Source organism: Sminthopsis crassicaudata, chromosome 3, assembly GCF_048593235.1.
Source record: "Sminthopsis crassicaudata isolate SCR6 chromosome 3, ASM4859323v1, whole genome shotgun sequence".
NCBI classification, from domain to species: domain Eukaryota; kingdom Metazoa; phylum Chordata; class Mammalia; order Dasyuromorphia; family Dasyuridae; genus Sminthopsis; species Sminthopsis crassicaudata.
Genome location: NC_133619.1, coordinates 535,518,056 through 535,538,230, shown reverse-complemented (window position 1 = coordinate 535,538,230; position 20,175 = coordinate 535,518,056). Strand labels below are relative to the sequence as shown.

General features: G+C 32.3%; 1 protein-coding gene across 3 annotated transcripts in view; it reads left to right on the top strand.

The window, feature by feature from the left end:
- DYNC2H1 (dynein cytoplasmic 2 heavy chain 1) overlaps window positions 1-20,175 on the top strand; it is a 394,253-nt gene that overhangs the window by 230,225 nt on the left and 143,853 nt on the right. For all 3 annotated transcript variants that reach the window (XM_074304391.1, XM_074304390.1, XM_074304389.1), the window contains 4 exons: window positions 919-1,050; window positions 1,886-1,958; window positions 12,714-12,874; window positions 15,632-15,757. In XM_074304391.1, coding sequence (XP_074160492.1) covers window positions 919-1,050; window positions 1,886-1,958; window positions 12,714-12,874; window positions 15,632-15,757 — 492 coding nt within the window. The remainder of the gene's footprint in view (window positions 1-918; window positions 1,051-1,885; window positions 1,959-12,713; window positions 12,875-15,631; window positions 15,758-20,175) is intronic.

The following is a 20,175-nucleotide window of genomic DNA, read 5'->3' as shown; positions in this document are numbered from 1 at the left end:
TTTTTTTATACTATGGAGACATATGTGATAATACATGTATATTTAAGTTATTTTTGACTTAATTGGGAGTGCAGTAACTTGTGCATCCTTTGTTCATTTGCAGTCATGATATTTCTGCGAATTTGAAATAATATCCCTTTAAGAAGAGATACCTTCAAATTACTGCCTCTGAGATTATAAAGAGGCAAAAACAAAGTTTTTTTTTAAAGAATGATTCAGGTGATACAGTATGATGTGCCTTGAGAATGAGGTTTAAAATTCTTTATAAATATAAATTGTTCCATATAGAGAGGATTTTTGGAGATTATGAATAACAGTAATAATAATATATCTTACTACTTAGTAGATTTAAAAAAAAACATAGTTGCCAACATTCATATTCCAAAATGGTTAGCTATAAACCTTTGGACTATTTGGGCAGCCTTGTAATGGATATATTGTTAAGAGAGATATCTAGGTAATAGGATTTTTCTAATAAGGCAATTGTTGTAATTGTCCAGTCAATCAGTTATTCAACAAAATTTAACTAGCATTTACTATATGCTAGACATTATGATAAGTCCTAGAAGTTACAAACAAAAGGTATCCTGGTATCAAAAAACTGACATTTTAATTGGAGAGATAACATGTAGATAATTATGTTTATATATATATATATATACACACATATACACACACACATACACACAGACACAGAGTTTTGATGGAAGATAGTCACAGAGAAGGAATATATTAGTAGGCTTGAACATTTAGCACTTATGGACAGATGAGAGTCACCTGCTGTTTTATTTTTAAAATTATATGTATTTATTATTTATGTGTTATTATTAATATAATTAATATATTATAAATATGATTATTAATGATTAATAATATTTTGATATCATTGTTGTATACTTATATGTATTTCATTTATAGATAACACTTCCAAGTCTCTATCAGACATTATGCTTTGATGATGTAAGTCTGTGGAGACCCTATTACCATAATTCAATGTGTGAGCAGGAATTTCCATCCATTCTCACAAAGAAGGTTTCTTTGTTTCAGCAGGTAAAATTTAACTTTATCTAAATATAAAATGTTTCTGCTCTTTGAATTAGTGTTTAGTAGTTATATTATCTTTAATATACTTGTAGTTGAGTGGCATTCAAGTTTTGGCTGTCACCTAACACCCTGACCAAAACAAAAAATGGTGACAATTGATGGTTGTGGTCTAAACAAATTACTTCCAGTTCTCTGTTCCCCTCATAACTCCTTTTTTGCTATACAGGTGGCCATATAAGAAACAACCTTGACAGAGAAACAGAGAACTTCTATTCTAGCTTCATATGGCCTACCCCTGTTGTTCCAGATTCTCTTCCAGTAGAAAAAACACAGTGATAATTATCTTGAGTTACATGCCATATTTTTTTTTATGATAAGCAGTGATAGAAAGTAAAAGACTCAGCCATCAACAATAGTGGAATGCACTATGAATTTAGTCAGAAAGCTTTAAGAAATTTCTATTCTTGTGACCTTGAGCACTTAGTTTCATCACAAGGACAATTTAGAAATTAATATTCTTGATATTGCAGATCCAAATTTAGAATTATTGTCTGTCTGAGTGATTTATTTTATTTCATAATTCCCTTAAACATTTTGAGGATTGTAACTGAAACAAAAAGAGAATTCATCAACTTTAGTTTGATGCATTTGATGCTGTTTAGTTATATCTTGAAAGATAGAATTTACGGATAATTGTTAGAAGAATAATTAAAGAAAAACATCATGTATAAATATTACTCTTCCTTATAATATCTCTTTTCTAAAATGAATATCCATTTTTCTAGTTGTTATGATTTTTGACATTATTATGGCATTGCCCTTTACTGTCTTTTATTCCAAGGTCCTAGTGGTACAAGCTCTTAGACCAGATAGGCTTCAAAGTGCTATGGCCCTTTTTGCATGTAAAACTCTGGGTAAGTACCATCTTAAAATGATTACTAGCATGGTATGGATCACTCATTTTTAATATGTGCTTATTTTCTTTGGAATCTTAATAACTATAATAATTTGAAGTCTTTATGTACTTTTGTTGTTAAATAATATTTGGTTTTCAAAAATACAGATTTATTTTTATCATGTTATGTTATTGAATTGCGTTTGAACACACTAGTCTTTATAAGTTTAAATAATTTGTAAAATATTAAGTTTAATGGTAAAAATCAAGGAAATACATTTATAATGAAGTAATTGTCTTCAAGTGGTATTTGGTTTTCAAAAATACAGATTTATTTTTAACATGTTATGTTATTGAATTGCGTTTGAACACACTAGTCCTTATAAGTTTAAATAATTTTTAAAATATTAAGTTTAATGGTAAAAATCAAGGAAATACATTTATAATGAAGTAATTGTCTTCAAGTGGTATTTAAATGTCAAGTTCTCATTGAAATTTTCTTGGAGTTACATACTAATTTCTCATTACTTGTTTACCTTTAACTATCTATATATATTGATTTTTTTCTTTATTTGATATAATATTTTATGAAAGGGATGATAATTTTGAGGTTTTTGTCATGATTAGGAATTAATATTATATAATAGAAGGATACCAAATATTTCTGTCAGATGAACATGTCAGATTAGAGGCAAATCTCCAAGATAGTGTCTAAGGGTTATATTTTTATATAAATAATTTACATATTTTATAAATATTTTGTATGATTAAACATTATAAAATTTTTATGTAAAATATTTTATCAGTAATTTATAAAATACTAAACATCATTTTCAGATTTGCAAGCAACACAAAGGTAGTAGAGATTTGCTAACAGTGGATTATAGTCATCTTTATCTAATATTCAAAAAGAATTTGACAGGCTAGACTACTGGATTGATTCCAACACAATGAAATTTAATAGACATAAATCTAACGGGAGGAGACATTAACAAAAAGCATTTTGTCTGGAAAAAGCCTAAGTGTTTTGCTACACTGAAAGCTCATTATGAATAAAGAGAGTTGATATGATTGCCAAAAATTCCTAAGCATTCTTGGGCGACATGAAAACAAATATAGCATCTAGGTTTTAGAAAGTGATAGTCTTATTGCATCGTCTTCTGATTAAATGACATCTGAAGTACACCATAATTTTAGGCAAGACATAAATTATCTGAAGAGTGTCCAGAAGAAAACAATTAGGATGGTGAAAGACCTTGAGTTTATTTTACATGGGGATCTGTAGAAGGAATTGTGAATATTTTTCTTAAAGAAGAGAAAACTCAATGAAGACATGATGATAACTCCCTTTCAATGTGTGAAAAACTGACATGTAGAAATATGATTAGAGTGAATTCAAAGGGCAGATCGAGGAATAATACATGGAAGTTTCAGAGAAACAAACTTGGGCTTTTTAGTTGGGGAAAAAAAGAACCTTCCTAATAATCAGAGGTATCCAAAAGTAGGCTGATAACAGGAGATAAAGGGCTCTCCCTCCTTAGAGATCTCCAAGCAGAATTAGAAAATTCTTTGGCTTGTTGAAGAAGGAATTTATTTTTTAAATTGATTTAGAGTTGTAGCTGCCAAAATGTCTCCAAAATTCTGAAATTCTATATTCTCGGAATACAGAGGAAGGAAGAAGCTGGGTTTAATTCAGTGGCTCTTTCTGAAGTCTTAGCTACTTGAGACTAGTAGTCATAAGAGTTCTTGAGTCAGAAAATTGTTTTTTTTTTTTGAACTTCTGGTGCTTATCATGTATTCCTGTACATAGTGTGGGCTTAATTGCTTGTTGAATTGGATTATCTTTCAAATTAAAAGTTATAAGTATATATAATACGTTTAATAGCATATAAATATAATAATACAAATAAATATATACTTATAAGAAACCTAGAATTTATGACATGTTGACACTTTTAACTTATAAACAAGCATTGCACAATGTGTTGAAACTAAATTTCTCACTAGGGCTTATCTGTCTTGTGATATATAAAAATAATTCTTAAAATAATAATAATAATAATAATTTACCTGGTATAGTAATAGTGGATGGAACTCTGATTCATTGAGTTAGGAACTCTGGTGTGAAAACTTCTCTATCAATTCCTTACCTTCTCTACAAGTCTTAAAAAGTTAGCTAGATCATTAAGAGACTTGTCGCCAGTACCCAGCCAGAATGTATCAGAGGCAGAACTTGAACTCAACTCTTACTGGCTCTTAAGGTTAGTTCTTTCTCCACTAAAATACATCTTTTATTTATTTACACTTTATATAATTGGCCCATGGTTCCTTTTGTGTGAGAAAATTTTTGAGAAACTGTGTTGCGAAAGGCCAAGAAACAGATTTACTAAGTTACTAATACAAGAATGATAGATCTGTACTGTGTTATAAAGTGTGATTTTTGAATTTTTTAAAAGAAATTTTCTTTTCTTTTAAATATTTTCTGAAAGGTATCACTTTTTGTTCATATTCTATTGATTTAGTATTTATTGAGTGTTCTAGATACTATGCAAAGAATATAAAAGAATTTATAGAATTTAATTTATAGAGAATGTATAATCTCATCAAGTAAGGTTATAGGAATGTTTTTCTCTGATCTAAATTTTCTCTAATGTTTCTGTCAAAAATCAGCAGAAATTTGAATAAAATTCTAAATATATTGCTAAATTAAGGCAACACACATTAATCAACATCATTTTCAATAATATATAGAATGTATTCTTGAGTAGATACATTAAAGAATTTGAAGAGCTAGAAAAAAAATACTATATATCAGGCTACCAAAACCCCAAGTTATAATAGAGATTTCAAACAAGGTAATTTTAGTATTACTGTAATGCCAGAGAAACTGAGGCAAGATAGAGATTAGAGAATTTTTAATATTTTATTAATTGAAGAGTTTAATTGACTGGACAGGACTCTCGTCTCAAAATATCCAGGAATGAATGGGGGGATAATAAACACTTTATAGCTTTTCAGACAAAGGAAAGGAAGAAGAGCGGGAAAAGTAAGAAGCGCTTGGTTCTGTCAGGATGGGGGGAGAGGGAGGCTGTAAATTTTTACTAAAAGCCAGAGAGTCAGGATGTTTGAATAACAGAAGTAAAGATGTCAGTGAAGTATCCGAGATAGTCTTATCTTTTGGAATATTTTAAAGGGGCAATGTCATAAATTCTTGGGGGCAGAAGGAGCTATGAGCCAGAAAGTCTGATCTGCTCCTCATCTCCCATTGACAATTTATAACCTTAGAGCAAATGGTCCTCAGTCTTAATGAACCGGGGGGGGGGGGTTACAACTTAAGGGACTGAAGCAGAACAGTTAAGGAAACTGAGACAGAACAATTCAGGGAAACTCAGTCAGGACAATAAGGGAAACTACTGTAGGGAAACTGAGGTAGAATGGCTCAAAGAGACTGTGGCATAACATTACGTTATCTAAGAAATCAAAATAATGATAGAAATAAGCAACATTAACCTGAACTCTCTTTTTGGAACTAATGGTTATATCCAAGCCTTGCTCTGTTATTTATTACTGTTAGAACTCTTCATACATACTACGTCAATATAATGTTTGGTCTGATAGAACATCCTGATTTTTAAATATAATTTATGGAAATAAATAGTTTGACTGACTTCAAAGCTACTCAAGGCATTATATGTACCACCATAGTACCCTCTTTACTATTGTCTCCTGGGCTAGAAAAATCCAGTTTCCTCTTGGGCTATGAGTGTGAGTGAGAAATCTATAGAAAAGTATATCTCAGTTCTATCTGCCTCTGCCCAAGGCTTTTATTAATTGTTTGTAAGAGGAGACTACATATAAATTTACTGAAAATAAATTTTAATTGAAATTTGTGATTTTTCCTTGTGATTTTTATTTAAAAGACTGTTCTGAGTATGGATCTGTAAATTTTATTAGATATTTATCTATAGTCTCCTAATTCATTTTTCAGATGAAGGAACTGAATCCCAATGTTATTCAGTGTATTAGTGCTGAAACTGGTATTTGAACTCATGACTTCTGACTTCAAATCTATCATTCTTTTCATCCAGTTCTGACTTCAAATTGATCATTAAAATTTCTTCAAAACACACAATTCTACTAGTTTAACATATAGTAATTCACAAGCCATTGACATTTTATCCTTTCAAACTTCTTAACATGGTATTGATTTATGATGACAATTTTGATATTTGTCCAGAGACTTGACCACTTATTTTCCTAAATTTAATCACATTTTAAGTAGAATCATTAACTTAGAAGTGTTCTGGAAATGCATTGGAGTATTTGAAGCAAGATTAATTTAGATTAATAGCTTCTATATTTTCCTTAATAGTATAACTTTTCAGTGTTCGCCCTTTTTCTAGACTAAAATATTTTACTATTCTTAACATATAAAATTTTTTTATATTTATATTGAAATGCTAAATTTGGACTTTTGACTGTTTACTAGTAGCTATTCTCCAAATAAGCCTTTTATTTCAGGTCAGTTCAGCTCAAAGATATTTATTTTCTTTGAGACATCTCAGAAATCAGAGTGTCTAAACAGAATTCATTATTTTTTCTCCCAAATCCACCCCTCCTTGAAACTTCCTTATTTCTGTTACAGACATCACCATTCACTTTATCAACAGGTTCTTAACCTTGGCATTATCTTTGATTTTTCACTCTACATGTGTTGCCAAATCTTTTCATGTCTTCCTCTGTAATACTCCTGACTCCTCATCTTGATTATCATGGTGGTCTTCTACTTAGTTTCCCTGCCTCAAATCTCTTCCTACTCTAGTCCATCTTGCATGCTTCTTCCTTAAGCTCAGATCTGACCAAAGTCTTGTTTTTATATCTCTAGTGCTTTGCACAGTACCTCACAGGAAGTTGGTGCTTTTTTGTTAATTGATGTTAAGTGTCTGTTATATACGTGATATTATGCTAGGCTCTCAATGTACAATTTCCTTGATGGAAAGAGCTTACATTCTCTTTAGTGGATTAAACATGAACACAGATAAATAAATTATAAAGTATATGAAAAATAATATGTAGTAATTTCAAGAAGTATAAAGCAATAACAAGTATTGGGGGAATCAGGAATGAGAAGTGACAGCTCTACTGAGCTTTGTAGGAAGTTATTTCAGAAAACTATGTTTTTAATATGAGGCTTGTCACACTAAACAATTATTTTAATACAAGTTATTATTTTATTTCAAGATCCACATGAGATTCTCCAAACATGCTTTGATATTTTGTATCCATGATCTCATCAGTGTTGGTGGTACTTCTATAGAAATGACAATTTCTCAATATCTTCTCATTGCTTAGATTTTTTCAGACATCCTTCCATAAATCCTCTATAGAGGATCATCAACTCAATCAGTCAACTAAAAAAAGAATATGAATAGTATATTCCAGACTACAGACAAAGTAGAAAAGAAAACTACCTCTGCCCTTAAGGAGCTTATATTCTACTGGATGATCCAATTTGTGCATGTATGTGTGCATACACATATATACATAACAGTCATATACATATAGATGTATAGATATGTAAGTATATATCTGTATAACTATATATACACACATATATAACATATCCTTAAATTGATGAAAAATTTAGACATTGTGATGGTGTGGTAGGAAAAAAAAATCCCCTATCACCTCCCTTTCACATTCTGAATCTTTCATTGGTTGTTTCACAGTGTGTGTGTGTTTGTGTGTGTGTGTATGTGTGTGTGTGTGTATATTTGCATGTAAGTTATAGCATGTGCTCAAAGCTTGCTTTTCCTACCCCTGCTTGGCACTGGCAGGGAGGTTCCTAGGCCTCAGCTACTTTTGATAGTCTCAGGGATCTGGAGACCCTGACATTGGGGAGTGTATTTTTCTGGTACTGTGGCCCCTATGGTTGTATTATCTCTGTTGATTATTAGATGAGATAAGTTAGGTAGTTAGAGTAAATATCTTTTAGAGAGGCATTTTATTAAGGTGATATAATAAGAAAGTTAATAAATAGCATCCTCCCAAAAGTCTGTGATATACATTCTCAGTAGCATATGCAGATTTTGGGGGAAAGTCCTCTAGTTTAGAGCATATGTGGCAGAGATTACTTAAATTTTGGTTGCTGGATGTTCTTTTCCTCCCTTCATAGCATGTTCATGAAGTTTTACCTAGGCACAGCAGAACTTGTGTTGGGCTTCTTTTGGGATCCTGCAGCTGCCTTCCCTCAATGTATATTGTCTGTCCTTGATTTCTTAGGCAGACAGTGCCTCAAGCTTATGTTTTGGAAATGCTATGTGACAACAATTAGAAAATCCAAACATTTAGGCCTTTTGCAGTTCCTAGGGTTCCTTGGTGGTAGAGGAGGCTGTAGGAACAAAGATCTTCTCAACCAATATGAACATGAATATGAATATGAATATATTCATATATTTTCTTCCATCATTTCACTTTGTTCAGTGGCAGATTTTTTGAAATTTTTTGAAAGCTAAAATGCCTTTGATCCAATAGTCCTTGATCATATATGGATGTGCACATCTGTAATTGATCTATTTAACTGAAAAGTTAGAAATTTCCTTATTGAGGTAGTGACAAGGACACTCCCCTTATAAAGATAATGTGAGTGAGTGAGATGTTAGCAGCTGAGAGTCAAAAGAGGCCTGATGAGCTGCCAAACTGATACTCCTCAGTAGATCAAGTTCAAAGAAAAGCTGTAGTATCTTTCCATTCTCTTTAGGATGAAATACAGACTGGTCAGTGTGACACGTAAATCTTGTTCTCATTTACTTTCCCAGTCTTATTTCATAGTTTTCTTCTCATTTGTTCTTTCTTTTACAATCAAAAATGGCTTACTGATTATTCAGTTATATATAACATTGTATTTCAACATCTGTGTAACTTCCCCATCATTTCCCCCATTGTCTAGAATATGTTTCCTCCTCACTTGTATCAAATAGAATTCCTTCTTCCTTTCAAATTTATGTTCTGGTGCCATTTCTTTCATTTTATAATCCTTTTTCAATCTTCCCTTCTCATCCAGTCCAGTTACACACTCTCTCTCTCTCTCTCTCTCTCTCTCTCTCTCTCTCTCTCTCTCTCTCTCTCTCTCTCTCTCTCTCTCTCTCTCTCTCTCTCTCTCTCTCCTTCCTTCCTCAATCCTTCCTTGAAATTATTTTACTTTTTAAGTGTTTTTAATTTACTTATACCCGCAATAGAAGATAAGCTTCTTGAGGATTGGGACAGTTTTGATTTAGGCCTTGTCTCTCATGCCTAGATCATATAGTAAGCACTTAAAAAAATGTTTGCTGATCGAATTCCTCCCAGTCTCACGATATAAGTGTCATCTTCTAATTCGTTCCTAAGGCTTGTCAACTTTACCTTCATAACATTTCTTCTGCCATCAGCCCCTTGCAGGCTCTCACCCCCTTCTGACTGGACTATTGTAATAGCCTGTTAATTGGTCTCCCTTCTACAAGCCTCTGCCCTTCCCAAAAATGTCTCTATTCCGTTGTCCTAAAGTGCAGGTTTGATCATATGTCCTTAGATAAATCCCCAGCCTCCTTTACTATTGACTCCCTATCACCTCTAAGATTAAATACAAAATTCTCATTTGGCATTCAAAACCCTTTCTAATATATACCATCCCACCCCTTTCTAAGCTGTCTTATACCAGATTCCCCTGCCCATGTTCTCCTTTGAATTCTTGTTCTTTGAACAAGATACTCTTATCTTTCTACTCTGGGCATTTTCACTGGCTGTCCCCCCCTCATTTCCTGTTTCTGTGGCCCACTACAATCTTTTCTTCTACAGAAAGCCTCAATTTTAGTGTTCCTTCTGTTGATTTTTCCCCCATTTACAGTGTATATATATATATATTGTTTGTACATAGTCGTTTACAAATTGCCCCCCCCCCCAATTAGATTATGAACTCTTAGGAAACCAGTGTTCTTTTACCTTTCCCCCTAGCATTTAGAACAGTGCCTGGTACATAAGTAGTTACTTAAAAACGTTTTGGAGTTTGCTCTGACTGTCTGAAGGGTATTGGCTCAGATCACATTTCTTTTTTTGTCTTATTAAAGTTTTTTTTAAATATCAAAGCATATGCATATATAATTTTCAACATTCGCTCTTATAAAACCTTGTGTTCCAGATTTTTTCCTTTTCTTCTCCCCACCCCCTTCCCTAGATAGCGAGTAATCCAATATATGTTAAACATGTGCAATTCTTCTATATATATTTCCTTATTTATCATACAGCACAGGAAAAATCAGATAAAAAATTAGAAAGAAAACAAAATGTAAGCAAACAACAATAAAAAGAATGAAAACACTACATTGTGATCCATACTTGGTACCTGAAATGGACAAAGATTTGGCCTCCCCTCCCCTCCTCCATGGTCTTAGTTAGGGCCCAGGTTCCCTGGGAAATGTTTATTCAGCTAGGAGGAGGGAAATTCCTTTCCCTAAAGCTCTGAGGAATATTTATTCCATATGGAAAGATGTTCCATAACCCTTATCTATTTCAAATAATCTATGTTAAACATCTGCCATTGTATATTCTCCCTACATCCTGTAAGCTCCTATTTTTCTCCTGTGAATGGAGAACCAGAGTGTTTATAAACCTGTGCCCACTTCTATTCGGTGCAGAACTCTCCTGAGTCTGTCCTGGTCCTGACCAGTAAAATAAAATGTTCTCCAAATTACAAACTTCTTGGCTGTCTTTAGTTTGGTTTTTTTTTTTTTCCTGGGCTATCTCAGTACCCACAATCTTCTCTCTGGGTATAGATGGCTCTCTCCATCTCAGATCACATTTCTAAATTTACAAATAAAAAAAATTTTTTCTTGTGGGACATCTATCCATATTGGGTTGCTGCTTTTTCTCTGTTTGAATTCAAGTTTTCTGAAACTAGTTAGAGATGCTAGTTCAGAAGTCCTTAAAAATATTTAGGTATTTGTATCTTCCTCTTAACAGTTGTTTTCACCCATTACTGTGTTTGAATTCCCTTAGGTATATAGGTTGCAGGGAAACAATTTGTTTATTGCACCCTCACTCATTAATCTCTCAGCAGGATAGAAATGAGTCCCACAAGCAGGAGCAAGCCTATATTCCTTTCTTAAACTGGAAAACTATAGCCTTAGCCAGGGTATCATACATTTCATAGAATTTAAGATTGAACATCAGAATTAACAATCTCTGTAGCCTCATGTTAAATTTTAATTGTATACAGAATAAGTAAAACTTATGTATCTTTCAGATAAGTACAGCCTTACAATTAAAAGCCCTTTGCCTCCTTCCTTTATTTGTTTGTAGATTGTTTTATTTGACCTTTCTACTTAACTTTTGTTTCCTTTAATCTTTTCCAATACTCTTTAGAACTTCTGCATCTAATCCATTGTAGCTTAATTAATTAATGCAGTGCTTAGCACAGTGTATGGCCCATAGGAGGCACTTAATGTTTATTGGTTATTAATTTTGCCTCTATAATATAGTATACATCTGTCTTGCTGGTGAGGTAGCTTTCTTCTATGTATTGTATGAGTCATTGTAATTCATGAGCCACCTGCTGTTGCTGATACTGGTAATAGTTAACACAGTAGACTCACTTAACTCAAATAAAAAGTATATTGAGTTGAATTGTAAAAACATAGATAAAAACATTTTCTACATCAACCCGGGGCACATTGTCCCACAAATACATATAATTTGAGTGAAGACCAAAGAGCATATACTTTGAATTATGATAGCCATTTGTCAAGTGTATTGTTATTGCATTTAATGAAAGGTTTTATTGGATGATCTTTAGGGTTTCCTTCTTGCTCTAATTTTCTATGAAATTAAGTGTTTCTTCCTTCTCTTTTGTAATTTCCTGGTCTTTGGGCTGATAAAAATTTCCATGTAATTGAAATGGTACTCTTGTGTTTTGTAAATCCATTTTCATTCAGTTCCCCCAAATATAGAATTGCCTTGCACATTTTCCTAATAAATTAGTAGTTTTGCAAAGGCAATGGGCTCACAAGAAAGTTCTTCTGTTTCTGATTTCTAAGTTGGACATGCTTTAAGCCCCCACAAGCGACATTTTCCATTTTATTTGGCAATATGTAATTTTGCCCTATCTCATCTTTCTTGCGCATTTTATTTTTTGCATTTTTATTGCGCATTTCTCTGCTTCCCACATTCTGTAGGCTAGCCAAACTATCCTTCTTGTTGTAACTGGTGTACATGACACAGTATATCATGTCTCTATATGCCATTGTAAAACTGTTTCCCATTCTTTAATATTGCTCCTCTTCTGCTCTGTGTTCTTGGACTCTGTAGTCTTTCAAGATTTAAGTACCAATTTTTACATGAGAACTTTCTTCACCTCCTGCTCCATCAGGTCCTAATGTCTTCTCTTCCAAGATGACTCTCAAGGTTACCTTGCATCTGTTTTATATGTGTTTTTATATATTTGGATATATGCCAGATGATTTGCATTCATGTCTTTTTGGGAGAGAAATATTCTTAATGATGTTATGACTCATACCCATCATTTCTAGATGAAAAAGAATTGACATGTATTTTATTTATCTCCTTTTATAAATATGCAGTTGCTTCAATTAGGATATTTAAGGGATGTGTGTATGTAATAATATGTGTGCGTATGTATATATGTATATATATATATACAAATATATATACAAAAAAAATATATATATACAAAAAAAATATATATATATTCATTTTCTTTTTATTTGCCCAATATGTGATTTAGGAATGAAAGAGTTGTCCCCAGCACCTTTAAATCTGAAACGTCTATACAAGGAGACATTAGAAATTGAACCCGTTTTGATCATTATTTCTCCTGGAGCTGATCCTTCCCAAGAACTACAGGAACTTGCTAATACTGAAAGAAGTGGAGACTGTTATCATCAGGTTAGTCCTGGGTTTTTATTAATTCTTCTATTTTTATTATTGCTTCTATTTCAGTTGGTATTATTAGAATACTTTATCTGTTGATGAGAAAAGAATTTGTTGTTTATCCTTTAAAATATATATTCTTTTTCAGCTCACTAGTATGTAATTTACTGTGTCATAGGGTTATGTTTTTGGATGAGATTTAAACTGGAATATTAGGATTATTTTCTGTGGAAAACAATGAAGGAAGCTATCTAATTAAAAGAATTTATCTAATGTACTTTCATAATTGAGAGTTGTTGAGAAATTATTTTTATTATCTAGGTAATAATTCCATCAGTTTCCTATTTCAATTTGCATATTCTAAAAGAAACTTAGACCTAAATGAACTTGGCTTCAAATGGCCTTATTTTTAGTTTTGGATAGAATACTTTACCTTTCAACAAGGGTCTGAAGCTCAGGAGAGGTCAGAATTAAAATCTGAGTGTTGGGGAATCATCTTATAAAGATTAAAATCAAAACTGCCTTTAGCTGAGAAACAATAGGACCTCAAGTAAACTCAATATTAAGGGGGCAAAGTAAAAATAAGGAAAGAAATAGAGAAACAACCAAGGTAGGGGGGTGGTATGTTAGAAGCAAAAGGAGGAGAAAATATCAACAATAAAAAAGTAAATATAAGAATAAAAATAAAAAGGCCAGTGTAAACTGTTATAGGGAGATCAAGGAAGGTGAAAATTTGATTCAGAAAATCATGGCCATGAGAATAAGATAGAAAAACATAATTAGCAATTTTTATAACAAATTATGAAGAGTTTAGAATATTGAAAGCTCAATATGAGTCAGGCATATTTAAAAAGATAAAGCTAAGGATATCTTATGTCAGTTTGATGAAACCCTGCCTCTGCCACTAAGAATATAATAGTCCCTTACTACCTTGGTTAGAAAATTCAGTTCTTATACTTTACTTATAAATTTAAGCATATATTTTATTATTGTATAATTTCTTTCTTGTTTCTGCTCATTTTACTGAATATTACTTCATGCAAGTCTTAAGTTTTTCAGAAGCTATCTCTATCTAAATGTCTGTATAACTAAATTTATTCAGCAATTCTTTCACTAATAGATGCCCCTTTAATTCCCAGATGTCTGCTGTCACAAAAAGATTTACTATAAATATTTTCGTAAATATGAATTTTTTTTCTCTTTCTTTGGTCTGTTTGAGAGTATCAGTGATGATATTGCTGGATCAAAAAGTATGCATTGTTTAATGACTTGTTGGACATAGTTCCAAAAAGAATTTTCCAGAATGCTTCTATCTATTTACAATTCCTTCAACAAGACAATAATATGCCTGGAACCTTGCACAGAATTGCTTTAATTTTCATTCTCTTATTTTTGTGATTTGGAGAAATTTTTATATGGCCATCATTTTCTTTGATTTCTTCCCTTTAGAACTGTTGGTTCATATATATTGACCAGTTATCTATGGGGAAGTGGCTATCATTCTTACAGATTTGTATTGGTTCTTTATATCTTTTGCAAATCAAACCTTTATCAGAAAAACTTGTCACAATGATTTGTCAATTAAATTTTCCCTTATTAATTTATTGCTTTTGTTGATACATTTTTAAAATTTTAAAGTAAACAAAATTGACCATTTTCTCTTCTGTGATCCTCTTTCTCCCTTGTCTGATCATGAATTATTCTCCAATCTATTGTTGAAAAAGTTGCTTTTTTTCCTCTTTAATTATTTACTGTTCTTATGTAGTATCATTTTATGTCAAGATCCTGAATCCATTTGCAGCTCAGTGTGGTAAACAGTGATAGATCTTAGTCTAAACCTAATTCTCTGAGACTTTCTATTTTTCCTAGAAGTTTTTTGTTGAATAATAATTATTATTATTCCTTATCCCAGTGGTTTAATACTTTGAGTTTGTTGAATACTATGCTACTATGGTTACTAATATGTTCCACAGATCAACTTTTCTGTGTTTTTTATGATCACTGTTGTTATTTTATAATTTTAACATCTGATGGTGCCATTTTTACTTCCTTACAATTTAATAAAATTTCTTTTGAAAACTTCAACATTTTTTGTACTTCAGATGAATTTTGTTATCATTTTTTCTAGGCTTTTTAGTAATACTTTGGTAGATTCCTTGATATGGCACTGATTAAGTAATTTTAAAATTACATATCAATTTTTATTATATTATCATGCTCCAAGCATAAATAATTAAGATTTCTCCATTTATTTAGATCTGTCTTTATCTTTATAAAAAAGTATTTTGTATTTGTGTCCTTTTGTATGTGTCTTAATAGATGTCCTTCTAATATTTTATATATTCTGTAGCTATTTTGAATGGAAAAGAGCTTTGAAAGAAAAGTACTGCCAAATACTATAGAGGTGAAAAGGAAAATGAGGGTTTAAAAGGGAGAAACTGTTAAGACATGATAGTTAATCTTTGGGAGATCATTTAAGGGGAATTTGGATAATGGGTTTCATGGTGAGTCAATAGAAGATGTAACTACAATCATCAATTCTGGCAACAAAAGGAAAGAGAAAGAAAGGAAAGTCATTGTTTATTGCTTGACTAGAAATGGCATTTTAATATTACCTGCTAGGTTTTAGAATATATGTAAAGTATAAAAAGCTCAGAAATCATATCATAAAAACTCTAAGAATTGATTCATTATGAATTATTAAAATTTCTTATCTTAAATGTGATACTGATAACATATTCTGTAATATAAATGTTCTCTATTTTCTTCTAGGTTGCTATGGGCCAAGGTCAAGCTGATTTAGCAATTCAGATGCTGAAAGAATGTGCTCAAAATGGAGACTGGCTGTGCTTGAAGAACTTACATCTTGTGGTTTCATGGCTTCCGGTTCTGGAAAAGGTAAGCTTGGATAAGTGGGACATAATAAGTATACTGTTCAATTTATTCCCTAAAAGAATCCCTACATAACATCAATTTGTATGAAGTTGTTTTTTTTTTTTTTTTTTTTTTTTTTTAATTTTTTATTTTATTTTATAATTATAACATTTTTTGACAGTACATATGCATGGGTAATTTTTTACAACATTATCCCTTGCACTTACTTCTATTCAGATTTTTTCCCTTCCTCTCCCACCCCTCCCCCAGATGGCAAGCAGTCTTATATATGTTAAATATATTACAGTATAATTTAGATACAATATATGTGTGTAGAACCGAATTTTTTGTTGCACAGGAAGAATTGGATTCAGAAGGTAAAAATAACAGTTTACATTCATTTCCCAGTGTTCCTTTTCTGGATGTAGCTGGTTCTGTCCATCATTAATCAATTGGAATTGGATTAGTTCTTCTCTATGTTGAAGAAATCCACTTCCATCAGCATACATCCTCATACAGTATCATTGTTGAAGTGTATAATGATCTTCTGGTTCTGCTCGTTTCACTCAGCATCAGTTGATGTAAGTCTCTCCAAGCCTCTCTGTATTTCTCCTGTTGGTCATTTCTTATAGAACAATAATATTCCATAACATTCATATACCATAGTTTACCCAACCATTCTCCAATTGATGGACATCCATTCATCTTCCAGCTTCTAGCCACTATGAAAAGGGCTGCCACAAACATTTTGGCACATACAGGACCCTTTCCCTTCTCTAGTAGTTCCTTGGGGTATAAGCCCAGTAGTAGTATGGCTGGGTCAAAGGGTATGCACATTTTGATAACTTTTTGGGCATAATTCCAGATTGCTCTCCAGAATGGTTGGATTCTTTCACAACTCCACCAACAATGCATCAGTGTCCCAGTTTTCCCACAGCCCCTCCAACATTCATCGTTATTTGTTCCTGTCATGTTAGCCAATCTGACAGGTGTGTAATGATACCTCAGAGTTGTCTTAATTTGCATTTCTCTGATCAATAGTGATTTGGAACACTCTTTCATATGAGTGGAAATAGTTTTAATTTCATCATCTGAAAATTGTCTGTTCATATCCTTTGACCATTTATCAATTGGAGAATGGCTTGATTTCTTATAAATTAAAGTCAATTCTCTGTATATTTTGGAGATGAGGCCTTTATCAGAACCTTTAACTGTAAAAATGTTTTCCCAATTTGTTACTTCCCTTCTAATCTTGTTTGCATTAGTTTTGTTTGTGCAGAAACTTTTTAATTTGGTGTAATCAAAATGTTCTATTTTGTGATCAATAATGGTCTCTAGTTCTCCCTTGGACACAAACTCCTTCCTCCTCCACAAGTCTGAGAGGTAAACCATCCCATGTTCCTCCAATTTATTTATGATTTCGTTCTTTATGCCTAAATCTTGGACCCATTTTGATCTAAACTTAGTATGTGGTGTTAAATGTGGGTCCATGCCTACTTTCTGCCATACTAATTTCCAGTTTTCCCAGCAGTTTTTGTCAAATAATGAATTCTTATCCCAAAATTTGGGATCTTTGGGTTTGTCAAAGATTAGATTGCTATTTTTATTCACTATCTTGTCCTGTGAACCTAACCTATGCCACTGATCAACTAGTCTATTTCTTAGCCAATACCAAATGGTTTTGGTGACTGTTGCTTTATAATATAGCTTTAAATCAGGTACACTTAGACCACCTTCCTCTGACTTTTTTTTCATTAGTTCCCTTGCAATTCTCGACCTTTTATTCTTCCATATGAATTTTGTTGTTATTTTTTCTAGGTCATTAAAATAGTTTCTTGGGAGTCTGATTGGTATAGCACTAAATAAATAGATTAGTTTGGGGAGTATTGTCATCTTTATTATATTCGCTCGGCCTATCCAAGAACATTGAATGTCTTTCCAATTATTTAAATCTGACTTTATTTTTGTGGCAAGTGTTTTGTAATTTTGCTCATATAATTCCTGACTCTCCTTTGGTAGATATATTCCCAAATATTTGATACTATCGACTGTTATTTTGAATGGAATTTCTCTTTGTATCTCTTGCTGTTGGATTGTGTTGGTAATGTATAAAAATCCTGAGGATTTATGTGGATTTATTTTGTATCCTGCGACTTGGCTAAAATTCTGAATTATTTCTAATAGCTTTTTAGCAGAGTCTTTGGGGTTCTCTAAGTATACCATCATGTCATCTGCAAAAAGTGACAATTTGATTTCTTCATTTCCTACTCTAATTCCTTGGATCTCTTTCTCGGCTCTTATTGCCAAGGCTAGAGTTTCTAGTACTATATTGAATAGTAATGGTGATAGTGGGCAACCTTGTTTCACTCCTGATCTTACAGGGAAAGGTTCTAGTTTATCACCATTACATATGATGTTTACTGAAGGTTTTAAATATATGCTCCTTATTATTTTAAGGAATAGTCCATTTATTCCTATACTCTCAAGCGTTTTTAGTAGGAATGGATGTTGGATTTTATCAAATGCCTTTTCTGCATCTATTGAGATGATCATATGGTTTTTATTAATTTGATTATTAATATGGTCAATTATACTAATAGTTTTCCTAATATTAAACCAGCCCTGCATTCCTGGTATAAATCCCACTTGGTCATAGTGTATTATCCTGGGGATGATTTTCTGAAGTCTATTTGCTAATATCTTATTTAAGATTTTAGCATCAATATTCATTAAGGAAATTGGTCTATAGTTTTCTTTCTCAGTTTTCGATCTATCTGGTTTAGGTATCAGTACCATGTCTGTGTCATAGAAGGAATTTGGTAGGACTCCTTCGATCCCTATTTTTTCAAATAGTTTACATAGCATTGGAGTTAGTTGTTCTTTAAATGTTTGGTAGAATTCACCTGTAAATCCATCTGGTCCTGGGGACTTTTTCTTAGGAAGTTGGTTAATAGCTTGGTCTATTTCTTTTTCTGAGATGGGACTATTTAGACTACTTACTTCTTCCTCTGTTAATCTGGGCAAGCTATATTTTTGAAGGTATTCTTCCATTTCATTTAAGTTATCGAATTTATCGGCATAAAGTTGAGCAAAGTAGCTCCTAACTATTGTTCTAATTTCCTCTTCATTAGTGGTGAGTTCACCCTTTTCATTTTCAAGACTATCAATTTGCTTTTTCTCTTTCCTTTTTTGAATCAGGTTTACTAAGGGTTTGTCTATTTTGTTGGTTTTTTCATAAAACCAACTCTTAGTTTTATTAATTAATTCAATAGTTTTTTTACTTTCAATTTTATTAATCTCACCTTTTATTTTTTGAATTTCAAGTTTTGTGTTTGTCTGGGGGTTTTTAATTTGTTCCTTTTCTAGCAATTTTAGTTGTAAACCCAATTCGTTGGCCCTCTCTTTCTCTATTTTATGCAGGTAGGCCTGTAGAGATATAAAACTTCCCCTAATTACTGCTTTGGCTGTATCCCACACATTTTGGTATGATGTCTCATTATTGTCATTTTCTTGGGTGAAGTTATTAATTATGTCTATGATTTGCTGTTTTACCCAATCATTCTTTAGTATAAGATTATTTAGTTTCCAATTATTTTTTGGTCTATTTTCCCATGGCTTTTTATTAAATGTTATTTTGATTGCATTATGGTCTGAAAAGGATGCATTTACTATTTCTGCCTTACTGCATTTGATTTTGAGGTTTTTATGCCCTAGTATATGATCAATTTTTGTATAGGTTCCATGAACTGCTGAGAAGAAAGTATATTCCTTTCTGTCTCCATTTAGCTTTCGCCAAAGATCTATCATATCAAACTTTTCTAGTATTCTATTTACCTCTTTGACTTCTTTCTTATTTATTTTGTGGTTTGATTTATCTAATTCTGATAGTGCAAGGTTGAGATCTCCCGCTATTATAGTTTTGCTATCTATTTCCTCTTGCAACTCTCTTAATTTCTCTTTTAAGAATTTAGATGCTGCACCACTTGGTGCATACATGTTTAATATTGATACTGCTTCACTGTTGATGCTTCCCTTTAGCAGGATATAATGCCCTTCCTTATCTCTTTTAATTAGATCAATTTTTGTTTTTGCTTGATCTGAGATGAGGATGGCTACTCCTGCTTTTTTGGTTTTGCCTGAAGCATAATAGATTCTGCTCCACCCTTTTACTTTTAGTTTGAATGTCTCATCCTGTTTCAGGTGTGTTTCCTGTAAACAACATATAGTAGGATTCTGACTTTTAATCCAGTCTGCTAACTGCTTCCTCTTTATGAGGCAGTTTGCCCCATTCACATTTATGGTTAGAAGGACTAATTCTATATTGCTTGCCATCCTATTAACCCCTGCTTATGCTTTTCCCCTTTCCTTCCCTTTTACCCTCCTATCCAGTATTCAACTGGTAAACACCACTTGCTTTTCACAGCCCTCCCTTTTTAGGATCC